Source organism: Micromys minutus (genome assembly GCF_963924665.1).
Source record: "Micromys minutus genome assembly, chromosome: 4".
Classification (NCBI taxonomy): Eukaryota; Metazoa; Chordata; class Mammalia; order Rodentia; family Muridae; genus Micromys; species Micromys minutus.
Genome location: NC_137973.1, coordinates 3,917,184 through 3,931,748, shown reverse-complemented (window position 1 = coordinate 3,931,748; position 14,565 = coordinate 3,917,184). Strand labels below are relative to the sequence as shown.

The window sequence follows — 14,565 nt, the reverse complement described above, 5'->3', positions numbered from 1 at the left end:
TGTGTGTGTATGTGTGTGTGAAGGGTTTAAAACTAACTGTGGTGGTTTAGGACTGAGGTTTTTGTTTTGTTTTGTTTTGTTTTGCTTCTTCGAGACAGGGTTAACTATGTAGCTCCTCTGGCTGTCCTGGAATTCACTCTGTGGACCAGACTGGCCTAGAGCTCACTGAGATCCATGTGCCATGATTAAAGGAATATGCTACTACATCTTGCTTTGATGTCTTGAAGCACAGCCCTTGTGGATAAGGGGTAGACAACTACTATATTAATTACTAATTGACCAATTCCAGCATTTTTAATGAATGTTTCTCTTACTGTATTTGTGAAAATAAACACAATCTTCAGGAGATTCATAAGCAATACTGCACAAATCTTACTCTCATTCCTGTGTATTCTTGGCAGGTAACTGTTAATAACTGTATCGATTATTTATTCAGTTCATTTAAACCCATGTCAAATGTGTGCATTCATATCTAATATAAAAGGGATAATTTTATGGTAACATATTTAATCCCTCAACTCCTAATAGCTTGTTTTTCATAATAGTTATTTTTCTTTTATAGATACAATGCTGGATATACTTAGTAGATATCCAATTTCCTAGCTTCAATGTCTTCTGTTGTCAATTTGAATTTCTTAAGTCTCACTGCATGAATTCCTAGTCACTCTGAGGAGTGGGATGGGGCTTAGACTAGTTTTTGTCATATACTTAGTAAGTTTTTGCTGTGTCGGTCTGCTTTCCTGTTTATTTTTGGAGGTGTGGTGAGGCATAGAGTTGCTGCCTGCTGTAGTGTGGGTTCTGTCTTGGGCTGTGAATCCCTGCATGAATTACTTTAGTCTGAGCAGGTAGGAGGCCTCTGTAAACCCAGCTCGACTGACCGGAAGCTTTTGATGATGGACCATCACCATCTGGTTCCAAATGTGATTCCTCAGGGGACTTTCTATAACTCTCAGAATATGCAGAGCATATGATCACCCCCAAATTATATACCAAAACAGATTCTGGCATGCGAGTATCTAGACAAGTTTTTATCAACTCCTCAGGATTCACTAGGTCTCATGGCCTTAACTTCCTAATGGACTTGACAAAAAGCTTTCCAATTAGAACAAGTAATAATGCTGAGGGTGTGGCTTAGCTCAAAGCACATCTGCCTGAAATGCATGAAGCCCTGGGGTCTATCCCCATCACTGCATAAAACAGCATGGTGGTCTATCCTTGTAATTCCAGTGCTTGGCATTTGGGGGATGAAAGCAAGAGGATCAGCATGTTTCTGGGTAGCCTGGGCTACAGGAGACCCTATCTCAAAGACACATGAAAGAATATAATAATGCTGATAAAACATAGAAATATTTTTTAAAAAAACTTATGTGGAAAAAGCTAGCCAATTCCATCCACTTATGAAAATTGTATTTTCAACTATTTTAAATGCATATGTTTTGTTCTTTAATTTTGTTTTATTTGTGGTAGTAGTGATTAGGTGCAGGGCCTCCCACATGCAGGGCAAGTTCTCCACCACTTAGCTACCTCCTCCCCAGCCCAAAAAACATATAAACCACAAAAGAATCACATCAAATTGAATGGAGAAAGGTCACCAGCACCCACATAGGTCAAAATCTAAAGAACAAAGATTCTACAACATTTTCTAATTTCTAAAAGATCAAAGACATTTGAGTATGGATAAAAAAAAAATCTCTAACACATTATCAGATCTTTAAAAAGAGTGAGACTCATTTATTTTATGAGTGTTTTACATGTATGCATGTATGAATGGATGTAAGTATGCATGTATGCATGTACACGTGTATGTATGCATGCCCCTTGTATGTCTAGAGGTCAGGAGAGGGCTCTGGATCCTCTGGAAGTGAAATCAGATGTGATTGTGAGGCACTATGTAGAACTGAACCCTGGTCCTTTGCAAGAACAATCACTGCAGTTAATGGCTGAGCCATCTCTCCTGCTCCCTGTACATCAGATTTTTCAGTAAATTACTTTGAATTCAAATTTGTCATTGGTCAAAACACAAATTTAGTTCTAACCCATTAAATAATAAATAATACGTGCAGAGAGCTGCTGACCTCTGTGCATAGAGACTCCTGTGCTTTGATCCCAAATGCTCCCCGGCCCTGCCGAAATCACTCCCCAGCCCTACCCCACCCAGGCAAACAGGATGCAGGTGGGGCACAGACAGAGAGGGAGGACAGACATGCACAGAGGAGGGAGGACAGACATGCACAGAGGAGGGAGGACAGAAATGCACAGAGGAGGGAGGACAGATATGCACAGAGGAGGGAGGACAGACATGCACAGAGGAGGGAGGACAGACATGCACAGAGGAGGGAGGACAGGCATGCACAGAGGAGGGAGGACAGGCATGCACAGAGGAGGGTGGACAGACATGCACAGAGGAGGGAGGACAGACATGCACAGAGGAGGGAGGACAGACAGAAGAGGGAGGACAGACATGCACAGAGGAGGGAGGACAGACATGCACAGAGGAGGGAGGACAGACAGAAGAGGGAGGACAGACATGCACAGAGGAGGGAGGACAGACATGCACAGAGGAGGGAGGACAGACATGCACAGAGGAGGGAGGACAGACATGTACAAAGGAGGGAGGACAGGCATGCACAGAGGAGGGAGGACAGGCATGCACAGAGGAGGGAGGACAGACAGAAGAGGGAGGACAGACATGCACAGAGGAGGGAGGACAGACAGAAGAGGGAGGACAGACATGCACAGAGGAGGGAGGACAGACATGTACAGAGGAGGGAGGACAGGCATGCACAGAGGAGGGAGGACAGGCATGCACAGAGGAGGGAGGACAGACAGAAGAGGGAGGACAGACATGCACAGAGGAGGGAGGACAGACATGCACAGAGGAGGGAGGACAGACAGAAGAGGGAGGACAGACATGCACAGAGGAGGGAGGACAGACATGTACAGAGGAGGGAGGACAGGCATGCACAGAGGAGGGAGGACAGGCATGCACAGAGGAGGGAGGACAGACATGCACAGAGGAGGGAGGACAGACATGCACAGAGGAGGGTGGACAGACATGCACAGAGGAGGGAGGACAGACATGTACAGAGGAGGGAGGACAGACATGCACAGAGGAGGGAGGACAGACATGCACAGAGGAGGGATGACAGACATGCACAGAGGAGGGAGGACAGACATGCACAGAGGAGGGAGGACAGACAGAAGAGGGAGGACAGACATGCACAGAGGAGGGAGGACAGACAGAAGAGGGAGGACAGACATGCACAGAGGAGGGAGGACAGACATGCACAGAGGAGGGAGGACAGACAGAAGAGGGAGGACAGACATGCACAGAGGAGGGAGGACAGACATGCACAGAGGAGGGAGGACAGACATGCACAGAGGAGGGAGGACAGACATGTACAAAGGAGGGAGGACAGGCATGCACAGAGGAGGGAGGACAGGCATGCACAGAGGAGGGAGGACAGACAGAAGAGGGAGGACAGACATGCACAGAGGAGGGAGGACAGACAGAAGAGGGAGGACAGACATGCACAGAGGAGGGAGGACAGACATGTACAGAGGAGGGAGGACAGGCATGCACAGAGGAGGGAGGACAGGCATGCACAGAGGAGGGAGGACAGACAGAAGAGGGAGGACAGACATGCACAGAGGAGGGAGGACAGACATGCACAGAGGAGGGAGGACAGACAGAAGAGGGAGGACAGACATGCACAGTGGAGGACAGACATGTACAGAGGAGGGAGGACAGGCATGCACAGAGGAGGGAGGACAGGCATGCACAGAGGAGGGAGGACAGACATGCACAGAGGAGGGAGGACAGACATGCACAGAGGAGGGTGGACAGACATGCACAAAGGAGGGAGGACAGACATGTACAGAGGAGGGAGGACAGACATGCACAGAGGAGGGAGGACAGACATGCACAGAGGAGGGATGACAGACATGCACAGAGGAGGGAGGACAGACATGCACAGAGGAGGGAGGACAGGCATGCACAGAGGAGGGAGGACAGGCATGCACAGAGGAGGGTGGACAGACATGCACAGAGGAGGGAGGACAGACATGCACAGAGGGAGGAAAGACATGCACAGAGGAGGGAGGACAGACATGCACAGAGGAGGGAGGACAGACATGCACAGAGGAGGGAGGACAGACATGTACAGAGGAGGGAGGACAGACAGAAGAGGGAGGACAGACATGCACAGAGGAGGGAGGACAGACATGCACAGAGGAGGGAGGACAGACATGCACAGAGGAGGGAGGACAGACATGCACAGAGGAGGGAGGACAGGCATGCACAGAGGAGGGAGGACAGGCATGCACAGAGGAGGGTGGACAGACATGCACAGAGGAGGGAGGACAGACATGCACAGAGGAGGGAGGACAGAGAGAAGAGAAAGGACAGACATGCACAGAGGAGGGAGGACAGACATGCACAGAGGAGGGAGGATAGACAGAAGAGGGAGGACAGACATGTACAGAGGAGGGAGGACAGACATGCACAGAGGAGGGAGGACAGACATGCACAGAGGAGGGAGGACAGACATGTACAAAGGAGGGAGGACAGGCATGCACAGAGGAGGGAGTACAGGCATGCACAGAGGAGGGAGGACAGACAGAAGAGGGAGGACAGACATGCACAGAGGAGGGAGGACAGACATGCACAGAGGAGGGAGGACAGACAGAAGAGGGAGGACAGACATGCACAGAGGAGGGAGGACAGACATGTACAGAGGAGGGAGGACAGGCATGCACATAGGAGGGAGGACAGGCATGCACAGAGGAGGGAGGACAGACATGCACAGAGGAGGGAGGACAGACATGCACAGAGGAGGGTGGACAGACATGCACAGAGGAGGGAGGACAGACATGTACAGAGGAGGGAGGACAGACATGCACAGAGGAGGGAGGACAGACATGCACAGAGGAGGGATGACAGACATGCACAGAGGAGGGAGGACAGACATGCACAGAGGAGGGAGGACAGGCATGCACAGAGGAGGGAGGACAGGCATGCACAGAGGAGGGTGGACAGACATGCAAGAGGAGGGAGGACAGACATGCACAGAGGGAGTACAGACATGCACAGAAGAGGGAGGACAGACATGCACAGAGGAGGGAGGACAGACATGCACAGAGGAGGGAGGACAGGGATGCACAGAGGAGGGAGGACAGGCATGCACAGAGGAGGGTGGACAGACATGCACAGAGGAGGGAGGACAGACATGCACAGAGGAGGGAGGACAGACATGCACAGAGGAGGGAGGACAGGCATGCACAGAGGAGGGAGGACAGACATGCACAGAGGAGGGAGGACAGACATGCACAGAGGAGGGTGGACAGACATGCACAGAGGAGGGAGGACAGACATGTACAGAGGAGGGAGGACAGACATGCACAGAGGAGGGAGGACAGACATGCACAGAGGAGGGATGACAGACATGCACAGAGGAGGGAGGACAGACATGCACAGAGGAGGGAGGACAGGCATGCACAGAGGAGGGAGGACAGGCATGCACAGAGGAGGGTGGACAGACATGCACAGAGGAGGGAGGACAGACATGCACAGAGGGAGGACAGACATGCACAGAGGAGGGAGGACAGACATGCACAGAGGAGGGAGGACAGAGAGAAGAGGGAGGACAGACATGCACAGAGGAGAGAGGACAGACATGCACAGAGGAGGGAGGACAGACAGAAGAGGGAGGACAGACATGCACAGAGGAGGGAGGACAGACATGCACAGAGGAGGGAGGACAGACATGCACAGAGGAGGGAGGACAGACATGTACAAAGGAGGGAGGACAGGCATGCACAGAGGAGGGAGGACAGGCATGCACATAGGAGGGAGGACAGACAGAAGAGGGAGGACAGACATGCACAGAGGAGGGAGGACAGACATGTACAGAGGAGGGAGGACAGGCATCCACAGAGGAGGGAGGACAGGCATGCACAGAGGAGGGAGGACAGACAGAAGAGGGAGGACAGACATGCACAGAGGAGGGAGGACAGACAGAAGAGGGAGGACAGACATGCACAGAGGAGGGAGGACAGACATGTACAGAGGAGGGAGGACAGGCATGCACAGAGGAGGGAGGACAGGCATGCACAGAGGAGGGAGGACAGACATGCACAGAGGAGGGAGGACAGACATGCACAGAGGAGGGAGGACAGACATGCACAGAGGAGGGATGACAGACATGCACAGAGGAGGGAGGACAGACATGCACAGAGGAGGGAGGACAGACAGAAGAGGGAGGACAGACATGCACAGAGGAGGGAGGACAGCCATGCACAGAGGAGGGAGGACAGACAGAAGAGGGAGGACAGACATGCACAGAGGAGGGAGGACAGACATGTACAGAGGAGGGAGGACAGGCATGCACAGAGGAGGGAGGACAGGCATGCACAGAGGAGGGAGGACAGACATGCACAGAGGAGGGAGGACAGACATGTACAGAGGAGGGAGGACAGACAGAAGAGGGAGGACAGACATGCACAGAGGAGGGAGGACAGACATGCACAGAGGAGGGAGGACAGACAGACGAGGGAGGACAGACATGCACAGAGGAGGGAGGACAGACAGAAGAGGGAGGACAGACATGCACAGAGGAGGGAGGACAGACATGTACAGAGGAGGGAGGACAGGCATGCACAGAGGAGGGAGGACAGACAGAAGAGGGAGGACAGACATGCACAGAGGAGGGAGGACAGACATGCACAGAGGAGGGAGGACAGACAGAAGAGGGAGGACAGACATGCACAAAGGAGGGAGGACAGACATGTACAGAGGAGGGAGGACAGGCATGCACAGAGGAGGGAGGACAGGCATGCACAGAGGAGGGAGGACAGACATGTACAGAGGAGGGAGGACAGACATGTACAGAGGAGGGAGGACAGACAGAAGAGGGAGGACAGACATGCACAGAGGAGGGAGGACAGACATTCACAGAGGAGGGAGGACAGACATGTACAGAGGAGGGAGGACAGACAGAAGAGGGAGGACAGACATGCACAGAGGAGGGAGGACAGACATGCACAGAGGAGGGAGGACAGACATGTACAGAGAAGGGAGGATAGACAGAAGAGGGAGGACAGACAGAGGAGGGAGGACAGACATGCACAGAGCATGGACTCTAGCACCAGGGGCCTTTTAAGTGGCTCTTTTACATCCCATGTCTTCTAAAGGTGGGCAGTGGCTCGAGTTTTCACAGAAGCCGGTCTCCCACGGGAACTAGCACTTCTCTAAGCTGATGGACAGCACTGTATTTCAGCCATCCTAGGACAATTCCCCTGGGAGCAGTTAGTGTGATGGACTGTCACAGGGTGGTACGTTCCCTCCTCGGTTCACTGTGCCTTGACTCCTACCATTTCTCAATACTCAGGTCACAAATATAAAAGTACAGTTAGCAAAACAGCACAAGGCTTACATTAATGTTAAATGAAATGGCTCCTTGAAATCTCCGTTTGTATAAAACAACAAGCTTTGTTCTTGTTCTTCCATTTTTGCATCCACCTTACTTTCCCTAGATCCTACCTATAAACATCATTTTGGCATGATCACGAATTCAATCTCAGCTTAGTCAGGTGCTAATATCATTTTTCTATTCCCAGGCTGACCTCTTCACTCCTCAGCTTTATTTAATGTTTTATTTTAAATTGTGTGTGTGTGTGTGTGTGTGTGTGTGTGTGTGTGTGTGTGTGTGTGTAGCTACAGGAGAGTACAGGTCCCCACAGAGATCAGAAAAATTGGATTCCCCTGAGCTAGAGTTGCAGCATGTTCTGGCTGTTCGATGTGAGTGCTGGGAGTCAAATTTGGGTCCTCAGAAAAGAGCAACATCTCTTCAGTCCTCTTCCCCCACCGCTTCCTGAGCTCCACCGAGTCAGGGTTGGGTCGGCAAGGAGATGGCTCCGAGGTAAAGGCATGTCTCCAACCCTGAGGATCTGAGTTCAAGCCCTTGCACATGTATGATGGAAGGAGAAAATTGAGTCTCATAAGCTGGTCTCTGCCGTCTGTACATGTGCCACAGTACACACGTGCTTTGAGCAGCCATGCGTGTGCGTGCACATTAGTGTACATGTATGCACGGGCTAGTGCAGGTTCAAAAATGTGTGCACGCACACACACACACACACACACACACACACACACACACACACAAATGTAGTAATAGCATGTGGTCTGATGAGGCTGCTGTCTCCACAAGACTTCCCTATGGACACAGCCCTCTGATATTACAGACAGAACAGGGACTTGATTTTTGCAACTGTTGTCTTGTTTCTTTTTCATGTTTCTTATCTTGCAGAAACTTACTTCTTGTGCCTGAGGAAGAAAGGCACCAAGAACCCCCTGCTTTCTCATTGCTTTACCCCAGCATCCTACCCAGGTAAGGGAACCTCTGGCCTTACTATTAGCTTGTTGTTTCCCTAAAACAAAGCACTTGCTACAAATAATCTAACTATACACTAATTTCATTAGGCATTTCTGGAATTTGCTCCTTTTTATGTTGTTCAATATTTGTTAAACACATTGTTCTTAGGCCCAGCCATGGTCAACACAAACATTAGGTTGCTAAGCATCCTGATATTTATATTTATGAGGCTGAGCCTTGTGACTACAGGAACTGAAACCAGACTCCCAGATTACACATCAAGGAGTAAAATGGTTTACGTGTTTTTCAAGGATTATGTGCATTTTATTTCAGCATTCTAATTATAGACATACCACGTTTATATATAAAGTAGTCTTTCAAATGCCTGAAATAAATTGTTTTTTTAAAACAAATACTGCCCTGGGTACTTTTTATATGTGTATGTTTCCTCTCTCTCTCTGTAAGATGTGTGTGTGTGTGTCTCTCTGTGTATGTCTGTGTGTGTGAGAATGTGTGTATATCATGGTGTACATGTTACATGTGGTGGTCCTTATCTTCTACCATGTTTGCAATATCGTCTCAGTTGTTTTGCATTCACATATGTCAGGCTGGACATGGATTCTCCTGTGCCTGGCTCCCGTATCAGGCAGAATCAGGCAGGTTATAGGCAGGTGCTACATGCCTGGCTCTAAGTGGAGGCTGGGTATTCAAAACACAGGATTCTACACAGTAGGTACTGGACTCACGGGGCCATTTCCCCATCGCTGGACATTTTATAAGGTCGTTTACTTATCATCTGATTTCCAGCATTTCTTCCTCATTTTCATAAAACATAGTCAATATTTCAAAAGCTCTCTGTATTGAATGTGAAATTAGATATTTTAAGAAACAACAATTCAGAAAATTTAAATGAAATGTAGATAGTAAAGAAATGAACATAAAAAAAAAAATGAGAGAATTCCTTCATTTGAACATCAAGAGAAATCACTGATACACAGCTAGGTAACCTTTTCTACTTGATCCCAGCCTAAGGGTCAAGAAACAACTGGTGGGTGGTTTCCTGGGGAACAAAGCACTTTACTGAGTTAAAAGAGTGACAGGTCCATCAATATTCATCTCAGGATGCAACAAAATCACAAGCAGCCACAGCAGACCATCACCTACAACTGAACCACTGCCCAAAGATGACACCCTGGGGTCTTTCCAAAGTCTTGGCTTTGTGACACATCACTGGGCAAGCCATTCTCACAGCTGTTTAGTGCTGCACCTTACATGAGCATTTCTTTACAGGTGTCCAGCTCCTTCTCTGTCTTCTGAAGTCTCAGCCCAAGTGCCTCTACTTGACACTGTAAATCTGAAATGACACAGCACGTTCATTAGTACATTAATGGGTAGCGGTAGTTTTTTAGCTACATTGCTTTGGAAGGAATGGGGAGTCCCTATGACTTGGGGAAGAAGGATGGGATGTAAGAGGTGCAGGAGAGAAACCCAACAGCCATGTAAGAATTTGGGTAACCTTGGGTAGCAGGGGAAGGTTTAAGAATGCCCAGCCTTTGAGCTAGTTACAGCATGTCAAAAGTTAATGTGTGTGTGTGTATGTGTGTGTGTGTGTTGCAGTTGAGGTTGTATGCATGCAACCAGGAGCAAAAACCTATCGCTACACTAGTGTCTGGTGTTACACTAGTGTCTGGTGTTACACTAGTGTCTTGGTGCTTTTATAAACTCGACCAAACCCCTCTGAAGTTTCCCTCTGGCTTCCTAAGAGCAGCACAGGTTCCTTCCACTTTGCCTGTGTGGTTCTATGCAGCATGCAGGTGGCTGTCACCATAGCCATACAGCTGGCCTGGTCCCCCTCACTCGTCAGCCTTATTTGCCGGCACCCAACAGGCTAACCTTTCTAGTGTTTTCAAGGAAATCTGTGTTGCTGGCACACCCTGTACATTTCTGATCACATGGCTCACTTAAACCAGTGGGCTATCTGAGCCTCTGTCCCAATCTCGCTGAGGCCTTCTGGATAGAAATAAAGGAGAAATCACGTGTCAGGATCATGGTTGATGGTTTAACTCTGAGCATCATCTAAACAGCGTTTTAATAACTCCAAAGGGCAGGAGGACACTGAACGGGACACTGGTTTCCACACAGTCTTCATCTAGGGAATCTCGGGAGTGTTGAGGATTATTCCAGAAGCCATGTGTAGTGTGTGTTGAGTCTTGGCTTATCTCTGTCCTGCCAGTAGGCTGTTGTGAGAATTGTGATCAGAAACTTGCTCCACTTAACTCCCTGGGATCATTTAAGTTACAAAAGGAGACTACAGAAATGAATAAACCAGTTTATACAGGAAAAAGTCACTCAAAACAAGGGAATTATCAAATTTTTATATTCTACCTTAAAAAATTTAATATTCTACTTTTAATAGTAAATTTGAAACTTTTTAATGAAGCCATACACCTGCACTAAACTTCTATGTAAATCTTCAACATGATTTCCTATCTATCTATCTATCTATCTATCTATCTATCTATCTATCTATCTATCTATCTATCTATCTATCATCTATCTATCTATCTATCATCTATCTATCTATCTATCTATCATCTATCTATCTATGTATGTATCTATCTACCTAGTGAGCTGCCTTCTCATATCAGAAAGCAAATTCATTCTAAACAAATGTTCTCATAAGAGTTTTCTAGGCATTTATATAAAAACCTTTAGTTTTATATATGCCATGTTTTCAGACTCATTAATTTAATTATTTTAAAGAACAGGTAAAAGTTGGTGTTATGTATATCATGCTTTGAAACATGAACACATTAAGACATGAATAACTCACGCTTATTAACACATGTACCACACCATACACTACAAATTTACTCAGAATTTTTAAAAAATTATTCTATTGACTAATAATCAAAATGTTGTACAACAGTCATTAAGCTTCCCCACCTCTCAAAATGAGATGTTTGTAGTCTTTGAGCAACATCTCCTCACATGCATTACTACTTTATTCCTCCGAAAAGCCAGACTGGTTCCAATTGTCTCGTTTCTCAGATGAAGAGAGAAAGAAATGAGAGCCTCTCTGATTGCACTGTTCCATTCTTCAAATCAGGAAATCAGCCAGCCAGCCAGCAGCAATCTCTCTGAATGCGTTTCAGTCTGATGAAGGGAAGGCCCCTCAAAACAAGACCCAACTATGGACTTGCTAATGATATTTTTAGGGTACATCTTTCCCATTAACAAAAGAGAAAATAATACGAAATATAGTTTTTAGTAAGAATCTTTCAAAACCCAGAAACCTTGTTTTGAATGTTCTGTACCATGTCGTTGTGTCATTAAGCACAGTAGCTGCAAACAGGCTGCTGGCAGGCTTGACACATTCCGAAGAGGGAGGAGCTGGTGCTGTCCCCAAGTGCTGAGCACGCAGCCTGCCTCTGAAGAGGGAGGAGCTGGTGCTCACTGGCAGAAGCTATTCTCGCCCTGCCTTTGTTCATTTGTGCTCATGGTTACCAGGAAGAGGAAACAGGTAATCTCCCTATTATAAGTGGGAAGAGGAAAGAGGAAAGTAAGTTCACTCAGCAAGCTGCCAAGTGGTCCAGTGCTTCAAACTGAGTTGTTCTGCCTGAGCCCTAAATTTTTCTCACTCACACTGACTCCTGAAACAGGAAAACCACAAGCAAAGACCGTTTGTCAAAGAAGTGTGGTGAGCATTGTTCTAGGTCAGTTATAGTCTCTGAACTTTTAAAGATACATACATTACAATATGAGAATTATTATGTGACTGGGAAAGGATAAAGACAAATGTGGTGCCCTTGTGACTAGTTTCACAGAGCAAACAACACAGACAACCACAATCCTGCTTTCTTGCTGGTGCTTCTGACAGGACATAATCCTGAGCCGGGTCTGAGTCCACAAAATAAAGCTTGTTATCATTTCAAAGGCAATAGTTAAAACTGATTAGGTTTAAACTCCTGAAGAACTGTTACTTGGTATGTAAATTTTATGTAATTAATTCTCAATTACATGAGAATTACTACAGTAGCATATGCTAAAAATAGCCACTAATTCAAGCTCATTTTGGTACCATTAAAAAGTATTCTATTTAAAGAAAGGAAAGAAGGAAGGAAGAAAAAAGAAGGGTAAGAGAGATGACTCAGTAGTTAAGATCTCTGACTGCATTTCCAGAGGACACAAGTCAAATTCCAGCATCCACACAGCAGTTCCCTGTCTGTAACTCCAAGATCTGACACTCTCACATAGATATACAGGCAGGCAGAAGACCAGTACATATAAAATAAAACAGAGTATTCTGAGGTTCACATTTCAATACACAGATGCATCAGAGTTCCAGAATTTACCAGGTTCCAAGTAGAACAAACTATGTCACAGGCCCCGTGCAGGAATAGCGGCGAGGCTGCTGTGCTCTGTACACAGGGCTGCCCTCCTTCCTCACGTGCTTCTCTCCCCTCGCTTTCAGAATAAACACAGGTTAGTCTTTGCTTTACAGTGCAGAAGCAGCAGAGGAGGCACTGTCCCTGTGACTGTCCCTGTGATTGTCCCCATGACTGTTTACCGAATGTCTTACAACAGCTCTGAATATTGGTAATGCAAAAAATGTTTTACCTTTAAAAACAAGAACCTATGAAGGTTGTCACATTAAGTAAATAGAAACAGAAATGCAAGCAGTGCCAACCAAGAAAGCATTTTATTTAAGCAGAAAAAAAAAATCATGTAGAGCTGAGGAAAAACAACTCATTATGAAAAACTCAAAATGTAAAAAGACCCCTGGTGTGTTATCGAGAAATGATTTATATATTTTCATGTCTGCTTTTCACTTTTTGGTTTGTTTTTTTTTTTTTTTTTTTTTTTTTGTAATCAGGAAGTGCTAAGGGTTATTTTAAAAGACAAAAACATAGGCTGTGTGTCTCTGTAGTTTAGAATGATACGTACACATCCCAAAGGCTTATTAAAGGTTCGAGTAGACTAGCAGGGTCCTTTGTTTTCAGAAGCAGAATGCCCAGTTCCTGTCCTTAATAAATAAAGGAACACAGTCAGGATAAGCAGCAGAGGGTCTAAGCCACCTGCACAAAACAGCTCCTTCAGTTTCTGAGGCAAGGAGTTCTTAAATAAGTGCATTGTCTGCCCAGTCCTTCTCTGCAGCCAAACAAATCCAACTTCAATTTTCTGTCATTCAGCATGACATTGGATTATGAGGCGAAAGGCCCTGAATGACGAGGAAGAGAAAGGAGGCAGTGGCTTTAAACACCATGCAGATGTAAGGCGGGCCCGTGGAAACAGTCCAGAACTCACAACAGCATGCTCTATGATGATGTGACTGCGTTCTTTGCAGATATTAAATAAGAAGCCAATGATTTTAAATGAACAAACCCAAAAAGAGCTCTTAGCCTCTCTTCAATGAGAAGCAGCTGCTCGCTGGATAGCATTACACAGGCAGCAGAGCTGCAGTAATTAGTCATTTGAAAGAATCCTGTGATTCGGAAAGGCTTCTCGAAACTGCGCATACAAAAGGTATTCACGGTCAACCATTTTATAGGAAGATAGGAGGCTTTAATAGTCACTTGGAAAGTATAACAGGCATAAGATAAAATCAGAGAAAACTATAAACACACCTCAAAGGGCAGAAAGAAATTGCAAGCTTAAAAACTCCTAATGTCAAGAAAATACATGAACTCTTAAATTTTGATTCAAAATGCTATTTGGAGGGAAAAAAATAACTCAAGGTTCAAGTAGCAAGATGGAAAAGTAAACAGGCATAAAGGCACTCAAAGACACAGGAAAAAAACCAATACATTTCTAATGTTTGATCTGACAGTTGCAGTTTCTAAGATCAGATGAGATGGGGTGTGTTCAGACTGGTTTGACCACAGATGGCAGTTGCACGTTTAAAGGATTAAGATACCCTCACTGATGTTCTAAGTCACAGAAATTATTCGCCTCAACAACAATAAATGAATTTCAAGCATTAAAAAATCCAATGGCTTTAAACAATTTTTAATGTTAGAGATAAGGAACCTAAACTAACTATGAAGCTTCTAACACAGTTCAATACTTACCATTCCAGAGGTGCTGTGCAGGACTGTTGAATCCACACTGCCTGCCTTCAAACCCTGGCTCTGCTTGTTCCAGCCTGTATGGCTTCAGACACCCTGCACAGGGCTCCCAGCCTTCAGTG

General features: G+C 46.4%; 1 protein-coding gene across 1 annotated transcript in view; it reads right to left on the bottom strand.

The window, feature by feature from the left end:
• Positions 1–14,565, bottom strand: part of LEKR1 (leucine, glutamate and lysine rich 1) — a gene marked incomplete at both ends in the record, with an annotated part of 166,823 nt that overhangs the window by 47,263 nt on the left and 104,995 nt on the right. The window contains one exon of the mRNA XM_080915557.1: positions 9,648–9,729. Within this exon, the coding sequence (XP_080771683.1) occupies positions 9,648–9,729 (82 nt within the window). The remainder of the gene's footprint in view (positions 1–9,647; positions 9,730–14,565) is intronic.